Genomic DNA, 20,000 nt, shown 5'->3' with positions numbered 1-20,000 from the left:
TATCACCGGAATCGTTAAAACACATTTGACAAACCCAGCAACGTCCACTAGATCCTACGTATCGGAGGCTGTGAAGTCAAGACACAGGAACGTTTGAAGCTGCGTCTCTTAGAAGTAAAGCAGAGGTGGAGCACATACATACCTAGTAGTATAGCGGCGGATGCGTCGTCTTCTGGGGAAGGATATAAGTGCCAATAAACCTTGAATGTCTACTGAATGGACCGTATTCTCAAACGTCTTGGCGTCCTATCTCCAATGTCTCTTTTTTAACAGACTGTACTGGGTGTGATTAGAATTTCCAGGAATGTTTCCATGATTCTGGTGAGAGTTTAGGAGGGATTCTACACCATCAGTGAGAGAAAACATCATGAGAACCGACTCTGTGGCCTTTGAAAATCAGTCCTAATGAGAGAGAGAAAGAGAGAGAGAGAGAGAGAGAGAGAGAGAGAGAGAGAGAGAGAGAGAGAGAGAGAGAGAGAGAGAGAGAGAGAGCAAAGCATTTAACCCCTCGAGTACCATGACGCGTTTCCATATTCATTGTGCTTACTGTTTGGTGATTTTATACACCTTCAGAAACTCATGTGTGGGGTTGAAACTGTGAAGACTGTGGCCATTAATCTTCTTCTGACCTCTATAGACCCTTCCTAGTGCAAATAAAATGGTCTAATCGTACACAAATCTCAAGGTAAAAATATGCCACAGTATTGAAGGGGGTTAAGCACAGGAACATATCAGCCACTATGAACAAGATACGTATTCATCTCAGCCTTTCCTCCTCCACAACGTGTACCAACAAAAACAAACCAAACCAAAGGAAGAGATTCACTTGTTAGCTTGACCTCATTCTCCAACAAGAGCGACGAAAGAGAGGAAAAAGAGAGGGCGCGTCATTGTACAGCTTATCTTTCCTACTTCGAACATGAAGATGGGTCCGGATGAGTGTGTGTGTGTGTGTGTGTGTGTGTGTGTGTGTGTGTGTGTGTGTGTGTGTGTGTGTGTGTGTGTGTGTGTGTGAAGGAAGGATGGGAGATAATGTTTGAATCGTTTACTGCTATTATTTTTTCATCTTATCCTTTACTTGATGGTGAAAAGGTGGAGGAGGAGGAGGAGGAGGAGGAGGAGGAGGAGGAGGAGGAGGAGGAGGAGGAGGAGGAGGAGGAGGAGGAGGAGGAAAAATTACACCAAAGAGATAAGTGACGGGAAGAGAGAGAGAGAGAGAGAGAGAGAGAGAGAGAGAGAGAGAGAGAGAGAGAGAGAGAGAGAGAGTTATGAAGCCTCCCGCAAGACTTATACCAATCATCCTTCACCGTGACTCAGACCCCCACATCCCCTTCCCTCCCACACCTCCTACCACACACACACACACACACACACACACACACACACACACACACACACACACACCTGCTAATAATCACATTTATTGGTTTGCATTTACCTCACAGCCAAATAAGCTCTCTCTCTCTCTCTCTCTCTCTCTCTCTCTCTCTCTCTCTCTCTCTCTCAGGACAGAAAACCCCAAATTGACAGCGAACAAGCGAGCGACCGAGAACAAGAATAAGAATAAGAGAGAGAGAGAGAGAGAGAGAGAGAGAGAGAGAGAGAGAGAGAGAGAGAGAGAGAGAGAGAGAGAGAGAGAGAGAGAGAGAGAGAGAGAGAGAGACCCATACGTCAATCAGTTATATTCAGGGGGTCGATGTGGTTATTTCGGTAATGAAGTAAACGAGTCTGTCTTATTGTTGTTGTCGTTGTCGTTGTTGTTGTTGTTGTTTGTGTGTGTGTGTGTGTGTGTGTGTGGAGTGTTTCTTTAGCTTCTTCTGGCTGTCTGTTTCCCAATCATCACGTGTCTTTGTTTATTTATCTATCCTTTATTTTCGAAGAGATAAAACTCGCAGGCGAATCAATCAAAGCTAGAGAAAGTTGTTCAATATGTCTGTTTGCTTAACTTACGGTTGAATGATTAAATTAAGTTATTTTACTTGTTTGTTCGCCCAAGAAAACTCACGGCTGAATGATTAAGTATAAAATGAGGTTGTCTTTTCGGTTTTACTAAGGAAACTCGCAAGTGAATCTTTAAATAATGCTGTTGCCATTCTGCTAATTCGTTCCATCACGGCAGGAAAGTCACCCCTGTCCTATTAAATACTAAATCATTGCCACGCATGTTCGCTTCACTAAGACGGGAAGCTCAACGCTGAATTATTAAATATTAGGAGGAGGATGTGTTCTGCTTGTTCGCTTTATTGAAACAGAGAATTCACAGCTGAATGAATAAATGTTTACGTAATTAGCGTTTTTTTCCTTCGTCCCGATGAAACAGGAATTTCGCCACTGAGGAGTAATACTAGAGACATTTAGTTGTACACGTGGAAAGGTTATTAGAACATGTAATGTAGCTTTAATACTATCCTAGCTATACTTACGAACTTTATGTGAAAGTAAAGTTGCATCTAGAGGCAAATGTTATAACTATTTATGGCCTCTGTCGGCGAGAATAAGCTTTAATTTTATGACAACAGTCCCATCTAACTGCAGATTTGATTATATAACTGTTTAATTATTACCACTGAATGATACTGAAATAATACTGGCGCCTTCATCCGATGGTTGATTTAGGTTAGGTTAATTGTATTAAATTACCCTTGAATTAATCAATGTTATACCGCCGGACAATATCCATTTAGTAGCGTTTCAGTCCAAGAGTTTGGCTGTTTTAGGTTAAAATTAATGCAGTTTTTAAATTACGCAGCTGATTTTTTTTTTTTTTCATCGTGTAGACCACGAAAAAAAAAATCTTTTACGCAAAAAAGAAAAAAAATTGCCTATCTCAAAATAATAAGTAGACTAAAAGTTATTCCTCAATCTCCACACCGCCATAAGTAGTCAAACTTCCAGCTAACTCGGCCACTGCCCTCCTATCAAGCGGCAGAGTTAGGACGCACGTTGAACAAGGAAGTTTTGGAGGGAACATGTCGACACTACTGCTATCTGGTGGTGGATTTCTGAACTAATAGTGCTGATTAAGTGCCGGAACAGCCTGTGTATAGTGACGAGGCCTGGGGGTGGTGGTGGTGGTGGTGGTAATGGTGATGGTGGTGGTGGTGGAGCCAAAACAAGTATGTCTCCATGGAATCACAGCCATTGTGTAGATTAAAGTACACCTCCTCCTCCTCCTCCTCCTCCTCCTTCAATTGCTAAGCTCCTCCCCTCCCATTATGCTCTCTTCAGTCCTTCCACCGCCACCAATCACAACCTACTCCTTCTCCTCCTCCTCCTCCTTCCTTCTCTTCGTCCTTTCCCCTTCACATAATCATTCTTCACTTTCTTTCCTCTTCTCTCTCTCTCTCTCTCTCTCTCTCTCTCTCTCTCTCTCTCTCTCTCTCTCTGCGATCATTCTTACCTTAATTTTTTTTTTTCGTTTCTTTCAATAAATACTCTAGCATTAAAGAACTGAGAGATTACACGAACAGAGAGAGAGAGAGAGAGAGAGAGAGAGAGATTTCCAACCTACCTATCACAACACGGAAGTAACACGCGCCACATACAAAACTACAATGAAGATAAATGGCAATCATAAAAACACTATTTAAACCACACGAACTTATAAATAGGACTAAGAGAGGGTGAGGGTGGCAGTAGTAGTAGTAGTAGTAGTAGTAGTAGTAGTGGTAGTAATAGTAGTAAAAGGAAGCCGAAGCAATCCTGTAGTAAAAGCTTTTAAGAGGCACAATATATAGCAGTAAATCTAGCTAAGTCATCCATATCCCGCCTGGACGTTTGAAAAGACGAACGAACAACGCTTTAGAAGACCTCGCCGATACTTTCTGACAGCTCTCATATGTCTCCGTATTGTAAAGACCACGAGGCTCACCCACAGCTCTCTGATACTCGACGCCCCACCACACACACACACACACACACACACACGCGCGCGCGCACACTCACACACATATACCGTTTGAAAAGGGAGGAAAAATGGAACTTAACACAAAAGAGAAAATGGAAGAAGAGAGGTAGAAGAGTAGATAGAGGGGAGAAAAATACAATGTAACGTGGAAAGAAAAGAGAAAAGAATAGTGTGTATTTTTTTTTTATGTTGAAGCCTATAGCGCCTGTAGGTATACTTGAAGAATATGGGAAGTGCTGTCCAGCCTCCACCCATTAGAGGAGCAGGCAATTTTAGTTATAGTGGTATCCATTTTAGGGCTCATATACCACCCAAGCCCATCTTTCGTGTAAAGCAATTACACCTCCCCTGGAACCTGGGTATCATGGTGACGTCGGTAATTTTAAACCACTCGACAAATGACAAAGTTTCAAGACGGCACGTGGTGGGATTCGAACCTACGCATGGACGTCTGCCCGATCCCACGCTCACCACCTTATCTACTACGCCACCGTGTGTGTGTGTGTGTGTGTGTGTGTGTGTGTGTGTGTGTGTGTGTGTGTGTAATTCACTGTAATTCACTGTTTGATCTGCTGCAGTCTCTGACGAGACAGCCAGACGTTACCCTACGGAACGAGCTTAGAGCTCATTGTTTCCGATCTTCGGATAGGCCTGAGACCAGGCACACACCACACACCGGGACAACAAGGTCACAACTCCTCGATTTACATCCCGTACCTACTCACTGCTAGGTGAACAGGGGCTACACGTGAAAGGAGACACACCCAAATATCTCCACCCGACCGTGGAATCGAACCCCGGTCATCTGGCTTGTGAAGCCAGCGCTCTAACCACTGAGCCACCGGGCCGTGTGTGTGTGTGTGTGTGTGTGTGTGTGTGTGTGTGTGTGTGTGTGTGTGTGTGTGAGAGAGAGAGAGAGAGAGAGAGAGAGAGAGAGAGAGAGAGAGAGAGAGAGAGAGAGAGAGAGAGAGAGCAGAAGAAAATGTAAGAATGCCAGAGTGGTGGTAGATGGTGAAAAAAATTATAAAAAAGAGCTACAACCCGGAAATATGAGGTGAAAATATAGTAACTACACTTTGATGAGAAAAAAGACGCTGCCAAATAAAGAGAGAATGGAAGAGAGCGGAAGATTAAGACGCGGCAGAGAGAGACAAAGAAAAGAAAAAAAAATAGAACAGGGAAGAGTAAATAGTAAATAAATAAGCAGAGAAACAGAGAAATGGATGACTGTAGAGTATTTAGAAAGAGCTTAACAAGGATGGTGAAGAATATAGACTTAAATAATAACGAAAAAGAAATAAAGAAAATGTCAAAAAGCAACGGAAGGAAAAAATATATCATTCAGTGCATAAAAGAAAGGGAAAAACAGATAAAGATTGATAAAGGGAAAGGAAAAGAGGATAAAAACGATGAGAATGAGAATATATAAGTGAATAATAGAAAAAAAAAGGATGAAGGAAGATAAATATGGGAAGGAAAAAGAGAATAAAAAAGAAAAGAACGAAAATAAATAGGTGAATGACATAAATTAATAATAAAATGAAGGAAGGAAGACAAATAGAAGAAAAGAGTGAATGACGAATGAATGAATGAATGGTACGAGAAATGAAGAAAAGTGAATAAAATTGATGAATGCAAAGGATACAGGAAGATATGGTGCCAGAAACGTTAAAAAAAAAAAAAAAAGACTACGATAGAAAAAAAAAAAACATATGAAGAGAACGAAAGTTTAGAAATGTATATATATGTAAAAGGAGAATGAAGGATATAGGGAGAATAACTAACACATAAAGGAAAGTGAAAAGAAAACGAAACTAGAAAAAAAATGAAAAAGTTTATGGAAAAAATATATTGTTCAAGAGAATGAATAGTAGAGGGAAAAGAAAAACCAGAAAATGAAGTAAAGGAAAAAGGGGAAAAAATGGCAGAAACACACAAAACAAAGCAATGGAAATACACACACAAAAAAAAATGAATGAAAAAAACAGGGAGAACGGATGTCAAATAAGAGAGTGAAAAGAAGGAAAAGAAACGAAAAAAAAAAAGACAGACTGACAGATAAAGACAGAGAAAGGATGAAAGAACGCCCAGAGAGAGAGAGAGAGAGAGAGAGAGAGAGAGAGAGAGAGAGAGAGAGAGAGAGAATGCGTTCTTCCTCCTCTCTTCCTCTCTGCACGCTCGACCAATTGGAAGGCGGCATCGATCTAGGAGGGAGCGGGAGATGAGAGCGGCCAGCCAATCCTCGCGCCGCGCTAGCCACAGGCCGGGCCAAGCCAATGGGTTTGCAAGATGACCCCCCTGCCTTGCCTCTCCTTGCCTCCGCTCGCCTCCTCTCGCTCCTCCCGCACGTGCTGGCTGGCTGAAGGCTGTCAACAAGTGTTCTCTCTCTCTCTCTCTCTCTCTCTCTCTCTCTCTCTCTCTCTCGATGGGGCATATTGTTCTCCATTATCTCATGTCTTATCATTGTTTATTTATTTGTTTATTTGAATGGGTACTCGTGGTGGTGGTGGTGGTGGTGGTGGTACTGGTGGTGGTGTCAGTCGTAATAGTAGAGGTGGTGATGGTGGTAGTTTTAGATGTGGTGGTGGTGGTGATGGTGGTAGTGGTAGTAGTAATGTTGGTGAAAGTACTGCAATTAATAGTTCAGACGGCGTTTCACACACACACACACACACACACACACACACACACACAGAGAGAGAGAGAGAGAGAGAGAGAGAGAGAGAGAGAGAGAGAGAGAGAGAGAGAGAGAGAGAGAGAGAGAGAGAGAGAGAGAGAGAGAGAGAGATTGGGAAGGAGGGGCACTGAACTGTGGATACTTAATTACTAAGAGTTTTTTCGTCTTAAGTCTCCATTCCTATTCTATTTTTGTCGTTGTTTTTTCCTTCCTCCTGTTACTTTTGTTGTCGACTATGTACACACACACACACACACACACACACACACACACACACACACACACACACACACACACACACACACACACACACACACACACACACACACACACACACACACACACACACACACACACAGGATGCGAAGAAGAGATTAAAATGGTGACGGGCAAGAAACGGAGAGAGAGAGAGAGAGAGAGAGAGAGAGAGAGAGAGAGAGAGAGAGAGAGAGAGAGAGAGAGAGAGAGAGAGAGTCTTCTGCGTGCCCTGTTGGCTCTCTGTCAAGGACTTAACCTACGAACTGCCAAGAGAGAGAGAGAGAGAGAGAGAGAGAGAGAGAGAGAGAGAGAGAGAGAGAGAGAGAGAGAGAGAGAGAGAGAGAGAGACGTAGCTCCCACATTTCCTGGGCTATTTACTATCGTGTAAGTCTTTTTGTAATTAAAATAGCTGAACTTATCACAAGCAACCTAGTAGGGCCAATGGATCTGCTGCTGTTTGTCCTTCCTTTGTATTCCCTCGCTATACACACTGAGTGGACCTGCATTATACGTCTTTCATAACACAACACGACGGAACCATTGTATAAGTTAAAGCATACAGTACCATGCAGATATGTGGAAGTTTACTACTACTACCACTGCAACTACTACTTTACTACTACTACTACTACTACTACTACTACTACTACTACTAGAACTACTACTACTACTGCCATTATTACTTCGAGGGGGTGACGAAGCGAGTTTATTTTAAGGGCCAGTTGATTGTGTTACACCGCACGGCTGCCGCATGGAAGGCTTGGCACGCGGGCACTCTGGCACGACGGCACGGTATTCGCTCGTGGCATCTTCACGGCCGGGGAAGCATCTCGTGATTAGAACTGAATACTGTGTTGGAGTTCTTACTTTTGTGGCGAGGAATTGTTGATTTTTTTTCTCTCTTTTATAGTTTTGTTAGGTAAATGTAATGTTTTTAGTGTTCTTATGTAATCGAGGGAGAGATCATTTGTGCAGCCGTCGTGTAAAAAGAATGGGAAATGCAGGAAATATATTACGTTGTTGTGTGTTGTGTTCTTAGTTTCACGGCGAGAATTCATTTATTTATTTTTTTTTATTTCAATTCATTTCGTTAACTTAATTTCGTAGATCAATTCAACATTTTAAAAGTCATAAAAAGAAGAGATATTAATATGGTTTGTGGTCGTTTAGTGTTGAATTCCTTTATAATTTCATAGAGATAATTAACCTTTTTTTTTGTACAGTTAGTTTTGTTTGAATACTTAGCATTCTGGCATTCCTAATTAATGAACTTGAAAATATTCATGTGGTTGTGTGTTGAGTTCTGAGTTTCATAGTCACAACCTGATTTTTTTTCTTTTTATGGTTAATTTCGTTATACATATTTAGCATTCTAGCGTTCTTAATTCATCATGTAAAAAGAAAAAATGTATATACAATGAATTAGTTATTGTGATCAAGTTTTATTATAAGGACCTTGCTCTTTCCTTCTTCATAAAAAAAAAATGAGGATAAATTTAGTGCGAGGTTATTGTTTGCTCTTACAAAGTTTTCTAAAAGGCACGAAATTTATGCTAATTCCGCTTTCAGAGAGAGAGAGAGAGAGAGAGAGAGAGAGAGAGAGAGAGAGAGAGAGAGAATGAAAAAGCTGAGTCTGGTATAATCGCATCTCGAATTTCGTTGGATATAAGAGAGATGAGCCTTGTCACTGATCATTTCACAACATCCTGAGAGAGCAGCGCCGCGTGAACCAGCACTCCTCCTTAAACACTGCATAACGTACACCAGTATTCAGGGACGGTCTGCTCTTTTCCCTACATCTATTTCCAAACACCACAGAGATGATTACACGGGATTTCAAGACTGTTTCTGCCGATAATAATGAAGAAATAATGTTAATCTCTCACTAGAACCCACTTGAAAACCATTGCAACCGCCATTAGAGCCTTTTGAATGAAGTGAAGGTGCGGCCAGTGTTTTCAGAATGTGGTCCTTACACACGTAAAGGGAAGGATGACTGTGCACAACAATGACAATATGAGGTTTTATCACAATTCTCATCCTCCTCCTTGCTAGGAAATCTTTCTATCAATAAAACTCAGCAACTTATCACACTAAAACGGACATTCTCACGATTCTTCTTTCTTTTCACCTTTTTTTTTTTCTCTCTCTAGCTGCTGTTGTTGCGCCTTTTCTTCCTCCTTCTCCTCCTTCTCTTCTACTACTTCGTACTCCTTCCCTTTCTCCTTTTCCTTCTCCATTTCCTCTCATCCTTCTCTTCTTTCTTCATCATCCTAGGAAAAGCGTCAAAACAAGAGAAAACAGCAGCATCCTGTCACTCCAGTGCTGCGTGACTGGAGGATGGAGGCGCTGTCTTGTCTCCACGCCGCTGATAACATGAACACTCCGAACACTTTCAGATCTCTCCGCCAACACATGCCAGTGAAAACATCTCACAGCTGTTTCCGTTTCGAAGAGATTCAGGCAAACTAACAATTACTGCTGCTGCTGCTACTACTACTACTACTACTACTACTACTACTACTACTACTACTACTATTACTACTACTACAATAATGCCCACTTATATAACATGGTTTTATCTTCTTTTACGAAAATTTGTTATATACTGACTTATTCGTTGCACTGTTTTTGTTTTTTTTTTTATCTGCGATGTGTTTCGGTTGTGTGAAGCCTCGCGCAAAAGCTTACATTAAAGACTGGTTTCGAACTCATCTGATTGTTATTACTACTACTAAAAACTATCTACCGTATTTATCTAACTGGCTTGAATATCCTTCCACTAAAAAATCTGCTTTGCGTTGATTTGTTCGTTCCCATCTGGTTTATATCTCACACCTGTTTCCGTTTTGAGGATTTTGGCAAATGTATATGTTGAATGACTTTCGTGCATATCTAGTTGAAGCTACCAATATTAACGAAGAAAAATATATTGTGTGTTCGCTTGTTTGTTCCATCTGTCATTTGTTTCCGGTTCTCGAAGTTTCAGGGAAAAACGCTAGATAAAAAAATAAATGACAATGGATGATATGATTAACAAACCATTTTTTTTTAATAGCTCTACTTGGAAATTCCCAGAGATGATTATTTTTTGTCGGTGACCTAATTAACCTAACATTTTGAGACCGACTGCTATTTCGCCATTTTTTATTCATATTCTTTACTAATCATGTGTAGGATACTAACTAGACTACCAAACATTCTTACCTCATTTCTCTACACCTTACGAAATAAAACCCCACTGAACTAAACCAAGGTCGCAATTCACTTTATAATCCTACCTCCCTTATTCTGGATCAGGGAGTGCAGCTTATAATCAACATCGAAAGGCTAATAAAAGTAAATCTACCGTAGTTTGTCTTTGCTGTGACTTCATTCGTATTTCAAGAATCAGATGATGCAACGTGTGATCTTCAACTGTTTCTTCTTCCCTTAGCGTTCCTCTGGCGTTCAATTATGAGGTAAAATTAGTCAGTACAATATAAACAGGACTCTAAAGACCAAATAGATTATCTGTCCTGGTTCATTTGTGTTCAAGCAGTGTGTAAACAATATCGGCGCCAAAACAGAGCCTCGCGAGACTACTTCACCACGACGAGCAGCATGATGGCGAGGATTTAATGGCTGATGACACTGTTAATCCCGATCCCCTCCCTATGCTAGTCGTCTCTGGAAGGACCTAGACGTGCTGCCATTATTTCCCGGTGACTTTTTCTCCCTTTCCCCCTTTCCCCCCGCCCATTCTCTCTCTCTCTCTCTCTCTCTCTCTCTCTCTCTCTCTCTCTCTATGTATAAGTCATCCGTGATAAATCTGATTACATAGAGAGAGAGAGAGAGAGAGAGAGAGAGAGAGAGAGAGAGAGAGAGAGAGAAGAGGATGGCTGGTTAAAACGGTGACGAAGCGATACTTTGGACAGCATATTGCTCGATCTTCTCTTGTCCCTTGAACGTGATCCCTGCTAGCCCACGCATGACACGTTCCTCCTCCTCCTCCTCCTCCTTCTCCTCCTTCTTCTCTTTTACCTCCGCCTCCTTCTCCTCCTTCACCTTCACCGTCAGCCAAACAACACCTCCAGCACATCACACCACTACAGCAACCACACCACACAAGAGGACCACACCAGATACATTTTTTTTTCATCGTTATACCAATTTGCGACGGGTATACATGGATTCAGATTACTCAGAATGAAAAGCTCTTATAAGATGAGAAGGGTAACAAGAGCCATGTTGCTGTTAGTGTAAGAGTACAGTAATACCTGATAATCTACAGGTATTCCAAGCAGTGGTATTATAAAGGCCAGTGGATTTCATGGTGGTAAAATGTTTATACTATATCATTGTTTTATTACCACAATGAGCAAGCCACCATATCTCTAACGGACAGCGCCATTTATAAGCGGATACTAAAGTTATGATTCCAAGGACATTGAATTGTATGAGAGAAAACTGAATAGGAATGAATACAAGAATGAGGGAATGGTTTGAGTTTATATAAATAGCTACGGAGAGATCAAGAACTGGGGAAGCGGTGATCGTTACTAGTTAGTTCTTTTTCTTCTTTTATATATATATTTTTTTTTTTACGGCATAACATTTCTTCTTCCAACTGTACACTGATTCTGTGCTTTCCTATTCCCGTGCTTTCAAACATTCCTACCGCTTCCTTTGCAAACAGACACGTGAGGATCCGTTTCTCTTATTTTACTCTGTACTTTGTGTTGTGGAGTGAAATTAATCTAGATGCAGGTCTAGGTTTAGTTAGCATTTTTAGGTTGGGTTTTTTTTAATAGTAGTTAGGTAAAGGCAAGGTTAGTTGTTTATATTCTCTTCGCCCCTTTGCAATATCCATCAATAGATTCTTCCTTCACCTCCTCCTCCTCCTCCTCCTCCTCCTCCTCCTCCTCCTCCTCCTCCTCCTCCTCCACCACCACCACAACACAACACCTCCACCACCATCACCATTCTGCATCACCGCACCATCTCCGCTACGTCATTTATACTGAATCACCACCACTGCCACACCACACCTCCACCATCACCATTACGATACCACACCACCACCACCATTACGTTATTCATACTCCATCACCTCTTTCTCCACCACCATCACCACCACCACCACTAATGTCATCACCATCATCATACCTGCGTCCTTTTTCACCACTGTCATCCCCACCACAGCGACTTCCAGCTCCATCACTGGCATCATCTCTATCACCACCACCTCCTCATCCTCCGCCATCACCATTACGACTACCACCACCATCACTATCACCTTCTTCATCACCACAGCAGCCAGAGTTACTGCACCATGAATCTTCTACTCTGAGTGTCACGTCTCTCTCTCTCTCTCTCTCTCTCTCTCTCTCTCTCTCTCTCTGAAATTATTAAGTAAGTGAATAATGTGTATGTAGGTACGTGTGTGTGTGTGTGTGTGTGTGTGTGTGTGTGTGTGTGTGTGTGTGTGTGTGTGTGTGTGTGTGTTGCCATGTGGATAAAAAGCCTTCACATGGGATCCTCCAGGTGATATGCTCTACACACACACACACACACACACACACACACACACACACACACACACACACACACACACACACACACACACACACACATGTTCACTCTCACACTTGCCCAGTAAACACTTGAGACTCACCACCACAACTGCTCCACTTCCACTACACTCCACCGCCACCCATCACCACCACCACCACCACCACCACCAAAACCACCACTACTATTACCATCACCACTACCACTATCACTATTATTTCTCATCACCATCACCACCACTGTTACTATTACCACACTGATTACCTTCACTCCTACTACTACTACTACTGCTACTACTACTACTACTACTACTACTGCTACTACACAATCTCCACCACTACTACCAATACGACATCCACCAACAACCACCACCATTCCAACAGATAATATATAAATAACATACACGCAAAACAGCCCAATGACTCAGCTACGTCATTGTATCTACTTAAATATCTACCAGTCTTTCATTCTATCTATTCATTACATCTATCGTGACTAAGAATGAGAACAGCGCTAAAAGATTTCACAGCATCTACTGGTCCATCTCCTTAATTGTCTACCAGTGTATTTTTTTTTTCTTTTCATTCCCTCATTTCACAACAAGAATAACAACAAACACTAGTACCAGTTCCCCATGTAATACTAATCCCCCATACTATCTATTTATTCATTTGTCTATCTGTCCATCTAACATAAAAAAAAAAAATTAGAAACATGAAGAAGAAGAACAACATCAACAACATATTGTGAAGAAGTTTTCCAGCATAATCATATCTATCTATCTATCTATCTATGTATCTGTATATCTGTTTGTGTATCTATTTGTCTGTTTGTCTGTCTGTCTGTCTATCTGTTAGTCAGTCCATCTATTCATCTAAGAAAAAGAAAAAATTGACAAAAAACAACAATAGTAAAAACACTGAGAGGTAAATTTGCTACATCTATCTATCTATCTATCCATCTATCTATCTATCTATTCATCTATCTATCCATCCATCCATCTATAACAAAAGACACAAAAACAAGCTTAATCTCTTCAGTACCAGGACGCATTTTTCACATTCATTCTGGTTACTATTTGGTGATTCTGTACAGCTTCAGAAACTTATGTGGTAGGGATCAGAATAGAGAAGATTTTGGCCATTAATCTTCCAACCTCCACAGACCTTTCTTAACGTCAATGAAATGGTCTAATCCTACCCAAATATCAAAGTAAAAATGTGTCTCAGTACTGAAGGGGTTAAGAGACAAAAAAGCAACAATAAAACATAGTGAGAATAGATTTGCCACATATATTTATCTATCTATCCATCTATCTATCTATTTATCTATCTATCCCTCTACAGGTATACAGGTACAAGAGAGGTCAAGGTGTACTCACCCGTATTGACCAGGTAACACTGTAGGGTAGCGCATGCCAGTCAAGGGAATGCCTGAAACAATGATGGTAATAATGAGAACAACAGCAATGATAATAATAATGGTAGTAATAGTAATAATAATAATAATAATAATAATAATAATAATAATAATAATAATAATAATAATAATGACAATAGGGTATAGCACAAGTATTTCTCTATTTAGCTAGTTAGTTCATTGATTAGCAGTAGTGATAGAAGAAGAAGAAGAAGAAGAAAAGATAATGAAGATGAAGAAGGGTAACAATAATAATAATAAGAAGAAGAAGAAGAAGAAGAAGAATAGTAATAATAACAACAACAACAACAACAACAACAACAACAACAACTAAAGACACGTAACAAACATTATCACCAGAGAGAGAGAGAGAGAGAGAGAGAGAGAGAGAGAGAGAGAGAGAGAGAGAGAGAGAGAGAGAGCACTTTGGCACTACTGCAGTCGCCATCCACCAATCACAGAGCCGCATTCCTCGTCGGTTTGCGTCCTTCGTTTCTCATTGGCTGCCTCCCTCCCCATCATTCCCCATTTCTCCCCCTCGTCCTCCTCCTCCACCCACCTCGCTCCCCTAAAAAGGTCCTTGCTTAACCTCGTCTAGTGCTATTTTAGATCTTAGAGCCATTTACAGCATCACTCTTCTATATAAGCCATTCAAAAGTTGTTTTATTATGAAAGGACTAAATATACAATCTCTTCTGCACATTACGTCTTCATAAACCCAAATTTTCAGCTTCTATCTCACTAAGTAATGTGTATGATTAAAGATTGTGTCATTACGAAGCCATTCAAAGTCCTGACTTGTACAAATATTACTGAAAGGACTTTGAAACATTTAGCTATCCGCTTATTTATTTATATTTTCCTTGCATTTTTTTTTTTTCAATCTGTATCATTAAATAGCATCTAAAGTAATCTCCCTTTTGTATGCCACTGAAACAAAGACTGTATGATCATTAAGCTATTGAAGGGGTCAGTCACGCACACGTCAAATGAAGTTTCAGCGGGTAAAGAAGGATCTGTGAAAGTTTTCTTGGGTACAAAAGCAACTGAAAGGTCCCACCATAGCTGTCTTGCACTTTAAAACTGACCTTCACGCAGAGACAGAGACAGAGAGTTGCTGATACTGATACATTTGATAACGATACTGATACATTTATTGACCCATTTATTGACATTGTGAGACAAATCAAAATATTTAAAGAGAGAGAGAGAGAGAGAGAGAGAGAGAGAGAGAGAGAGAGAGAGAGAGAGAGAGAGAGAGAGAAATAGTTTTGTATCTTCAGTAACAAGCTGTCCCTGAAAAAACTCCTTATCTCATCTCAACATCTATCTAATTCCATCTCCCGCCCCAAATTTATTCCACTCCACCCAAATAAAGTCTTCTGTCTCTTGCTTCCATCTAATTCTGTATCTGCTGTCCGTTTCTACGAGGTCACCCCAGCAAAATTTTCTTACTTAATTTCTTCATCCAGTTTTATTACTAGCTACAGCGAATCTATTACCGTTAATCTTCAGGAAGTATCGTATTTCGCTCATCTATTTCTTTTTCATATCCTCTTCGTCTGTTACAAGGAGTTCTTCCACACGTTTCTTAACTCCTGTCTATATTATTCTGTCAGCTGCTTCAAGTTCCTTTTAGTTCATCCTCACGAAAGTTCTGATCTCATGTTTCCATCTAGTTATGTATCTGGTATGTGTTCATCTATAATAAGTCATCCCCGCAGAACGTTCTTATCTCATCTCTCAATCTATTCCACTTCATCTCAGTAACCTTATCATTTCATCTTGCATCTCTTGTCCTCCTACCCCAGTCATTTCCTAGAACACATCCTTTTGTCTTCCCATCTACTCCATCTATTTCACATTACCCCGCTATTTCTCCCCCCCCTCTCTCTCTCTCTCTCTCTCTCTCTCTCTCTTTCTGTGCTACGCCTCCATTTTCATCTTATTTCGCATCTCTCGTCCATCTTTCCTAGTCCTTGCCAAGAACATATCCTTTTTATCTTTCCACCTATTCCATTTATTTCACTTCATCCTTTTTTTTACTCATGCTTTACTTTTCATCTACTCCATATCTATTTCACTTTATCCCTTTATCTAGTTTCTTTTTGCACCAAGTGTCTATCTACCTAAGCCCACCACAACAAATCTTCTTATCCCTTCATCCACGTCTCTCCTTCCTTCATTTGGTTAACCTCACGTTCATTTGTCAATCCTCACTTTCTGGCTCATTTCAAGTATCACCACACGCTACATGATTCACGTCACGTCCCGTCATTTCCTTCATTCTCATTCACCTCACGACGAGAGAGAGAGAGAGAGAGAGAGAGAGAGAGAGAGAGAGAGAGAGTGTGTGTGTGTGTGTGTGTGTGTGTGTGTGTGTGTGTGTGTGTGTGGTAGATATGTAATCGAGGCATCAACATTCATCGTCGTCGTCATCATCATCATTATGAGTCACTATTAATCTCTCTCTCTCTCTCTCTCTCTCTCTCTCTCTCTCTCTCTCTCTCTCTCTCAAGGTCAGTCAGTCACTTAGCCATACTCGTATATAGAATTTATTCATATTTCAAGCGACGAATAGAAACACAGATGGATACACTTTTACACACACACACACACACACACACACACAAATGCAAAAATCTCTCACAACACGAAAATAAATAGAGAAAATAAACAAATGAGCAAATAACCATGCAAACCAACACATAAACAAACAGACGAATCTTACACTAATTGAGTTAATCATATTTTGGATTGAATCGGTGACAAAAATTGATTACAGTCATGAATATTTATTGAGTTACCTTAAAAATTATCACTTAATTATTATTCTTACACTCTTTAGTAATCGTTAGCAATTTGTTAGGAGGAGGAGGAGGAAGAGGAGGAGGAGGAGGAGGAGGAGGAGGAGGAGGAGGAGGAGGAGGAGGAGGAGGAGGAGGAGGAGGAGGAGGAGGAGGAGGAGGAGGAGGCGGGAGAAGAGGAGGGAGAGAGAGAGAGAGAGAGAGAGAGAGAGAGAGAGAGAGAGAGAGAGAGAGAGAGAGAGAGAGAGAGAGACTTTACTTATCATGAAATATGCATGTGTGTACCTATGAATGTATGTATGTATGTATATAATCATGTGCATATGCATGGATGTAATTCTTTTCCTATAGATTCAAAGGAACAAACAATAATAATCAATTAATTCTACATAATCTACCATTTTTTTCCCTTCCACTTCAATCAATCAATCTATCCATCTATCTATCTGCTTATCTATCTACCTATCTATTTATCTATCATCTCACCAGCTTTCCTCTCGTGTCTTAGCAATCCCATGCCATCTGTCCATCTCCTCACTCTTCGCCCTTCAGCCAATCACAGCGCGAGAAAGCCAAAGAGGAGGAGCTTATCCACACAGCTCACCAATAACAAGGCAAGGAAGCTGAGAAGGTGGTCTCTATTCGTCAACTTAACGTGAACGGATACGATTAACACTCACTCCAGGGAAACTCTAATACAAATTTATAATCATACGAGCTTTTGTGAGGATAAATAATGAAAGATATCTGAATACTAATGTTATGTAATCTTCTGTCAGTGAGGTGCCTTAAGAAGAATAAATAAAAGTATAATAAAATAAAAAGAAGCAGTTGTTGGTTCATGATCACTTGAAAATGAGTCACAGCATTTAATTTCAAGCTTATCCAGAACGCACACTTGTGAGCAAACAATTGACTTAATAAAAGCTATAAGAAATCAAGTGACTGGTATGCAAATCTCAAACTCAGAAAATATATAAAATTAAATGAAATCACGTGTTGATATTTACGTATATAATTAACACATCGTGCAGTTTATATATACGTATATCAAGAATAGAGTGCAAATCTTATAATGTGTATATTCACGTACTTATGTTTTATCTATCTATCTATTCGTCTATCCATTTTCCTATCTGCCTACCACTTCACCTATCTGCCTAACCATTTATCTATCTATCTATCTATCTACTATCTATCAAACTTTTCAGCAGTAATTATCACTATCAGTTTATCTCCAATAGAACGAAAAAAAACTTCAAAACTTTCAAATCTTTTAAGAGGAACACAATTATCGTTCATTTTCCCAGTCAATTTATTTTCGTCTTATGTTTTCTTTCCTCTTTTGTGCATAAAACCAAATAAATAGGCAAATAAAATAAATACACAACTAAATATATACATACATACATACATACATACTTTACAACCCAAACTACTCCACCAACCAACCATTCAACCAATCAACCAATCACTATCACACAAAACAAACTAGACCAATATTGTGTAGCAGTAGAAAGTCAAGGTTATATATACATCGCCAGGTCACACTACCACCACCACAACCACCACTACCCTCACTACTACCACCACCACCACCACCACCAACCCTCTCCCAGCTATCAACACTCACTCACTCACTCACTCCGCATCATATTATCAGAGGCACGATAAGGGAGATAGTGATACCAACGATAGCCCGTCTACTGTAGCTACCTTCCACGCTCAACATGGAGAGAGAGAGAGAGAGAGAGAGAGAGAGAGAGAGAGAGAGAGAGAGAGAGAGAGAGAGAGAGAGAGAGAAACTGGCTTATCTTTGATGCTACTCTCTCTCTCTCTCTCTCTCTCTCTCTCTCTCTAGTATTTAAATCTGGTGTGTTAAAGAATCTGACATAAGAGAGAGAGAGAGAGAGAGAGAGAGAGAGAGAGAGAGAGAGAGAGAGAGAGAGAGAGAATACAACTATGTTCGGTTTTGTACCCCCTCTCATTAATCTTCTCCTCTCCCTCCTCCTCCTCCTTCTCCTCCTCCTCCTCCTCCTTCTCAAACACGTGCCCGTAACACACGCTCTCCCAGGGCTCACTAACTCCCTTCCTCACCCCTCCCCCCTTTTAACCTCCTGGAGGCTGAAATGGAGGAATACAGAGAGAGAGAGAGAGAGAGAGAGAGAGAGAGAGAGAGAGAGTGTGTGTGTGTGTGTGTGTGTGTGTGTGTGTAATCAGGATGGAAGAAAAGGGATGCTGGAGGAGTATTCATAAACGAGGAGGAGAAGGAGGAGGAGGAATAATGGAGAAGAAATAGAGAAGAGGAAAAATCAAGGGAAAAAGTAATGAATAAGGCGAGAGAGAGAGAGAGAGAGAGAGAGAGAGAGAGAGAGATAATGATGGATGTGTAGTTGAAAGAAAAGGATGGAGGATGAGGATGAGGAGGAGAAGGAGGAGGAGGAGGGAGATAGGAGAGGAATGTGATGAAAGAGAACTCGGAGAAGGGAAGGTAAATGAAGATAAATGCCCAATTAGAGCTAAACGTTATCAGAGAGAGAGAGAGAGAGAGAGAGAGAGAGAGAGAGAGAGAGAGAGAGCAGAAAGCAGATAAATCATCATAAGGAACTGTAAATAAGACAAGAACACAAATAAAAAAAAAGACAAATACACAGACACAGACAGACACACAACACAAACAAGACAAACAGACACACAGACAGACACACAGACAGACAGACACACAGAAAATCTACTTCACGGACCCCTGCTGAGAGAGAGTAGAAGAAAGGGGAAGACAAGGAGGAGACAACAGAGGAAAGGAGAGGAAGGAGAGGAAGGGAGAGGGAAGGGGAGAGGAAGGAGAGAGGAGAGAGGAGGCGTATGTGTTGTAATGTGAGAGGAGAAGGACACATATGATCGACTGAGGAGGTGCTAGTGTGTGTGTGTGTGTGTGTGTGTGTGTGTGTGTGTGTGTGTGTGTGTGTGTGTGTGTGTGTGTGTGATTCTCTATCTTTCATATTATCATCCACCGTCACACACACACACACACACACACACACACACCTCATTCCCCACAGCCACTATCGCCTTCTCCCCTAGTCTCTCTCTCTCTCTCTCTCTCTCTCTCTCTCTCTCTCTCTCTCTCTCTCTCTCTCTCACAAACACGAAACCACACACGTCCTTGGTCTTTCCCCCTTCTCTCTCTCTCTCTCTCTCTCTCTCTCTCTCTCTCTCTCTCTCTCTCTCTCTCTCTCTCTAATGTTAAAGTTTATATACACAAGCTTTCAATAAATTAATGAGATTTTACAGCCAAACACGGAAAATGGAATTATGAGAACGCGGATGAAATTCATTGGCATTTTTTTAAGTCAACGCTAAAATAACTTCAAATAATTGG

At 40.8% G+C, this 20,000-nt stretch overlaps 1 protein-coding gene across 5 annotated transcripts in view; it reads right to left on the bottom strand.

Moving 5' to 3' along the window:
• LOC123517094 (RNA-binding protein 24-like) overlaps positions 1-20,000 on the bottom strand; it is a 97,674-nt gene that overhangs the window by 23,405 nt on the left and 54,269 nt on the right. For 2 of the 5 annotated variants that reach the window (XM_045276979.1, XM_045276982.1), the window contains exons 3-4: positions 13,777-13,828; positions 143-172 (exon numbers count right to left, since the gene is read on the bottom strand). In XM_045276979.1, coding sequence (XP_045132914.1) covers positions 143-172; positions 13,777-13,828 — 82 coding nt within the window. The remainder of the gene's footprint in view (positions 1-142; positions 173-13,776; positions 13,829-20,000) is intronic. The other 3 variants (XM_045276981.1, XM_045276983.1, XM_045276980.1) reach the window with 2 other exon arrangements.

Source organism: Portunus trituberculatus, chromosome 41 (assembly GCF_017591435.1).
Source record: "Portunus trituberculatus isolate SZX2019 chromosome 41, ASM1759143v1, whole genome shotgun sequence".
Taxonomy (NCBI): domain Eukaryota; kingdom Metazoa; phylum Arthropoda; class Malacostraca; order Decapoda; family Portunidae; genus Portunus; species Portunus trituberculatus.
Note: the sequence above shows the minus strand (reverse complement) of the source record. Positions and strands in the feature narration are given on the sequence as shown.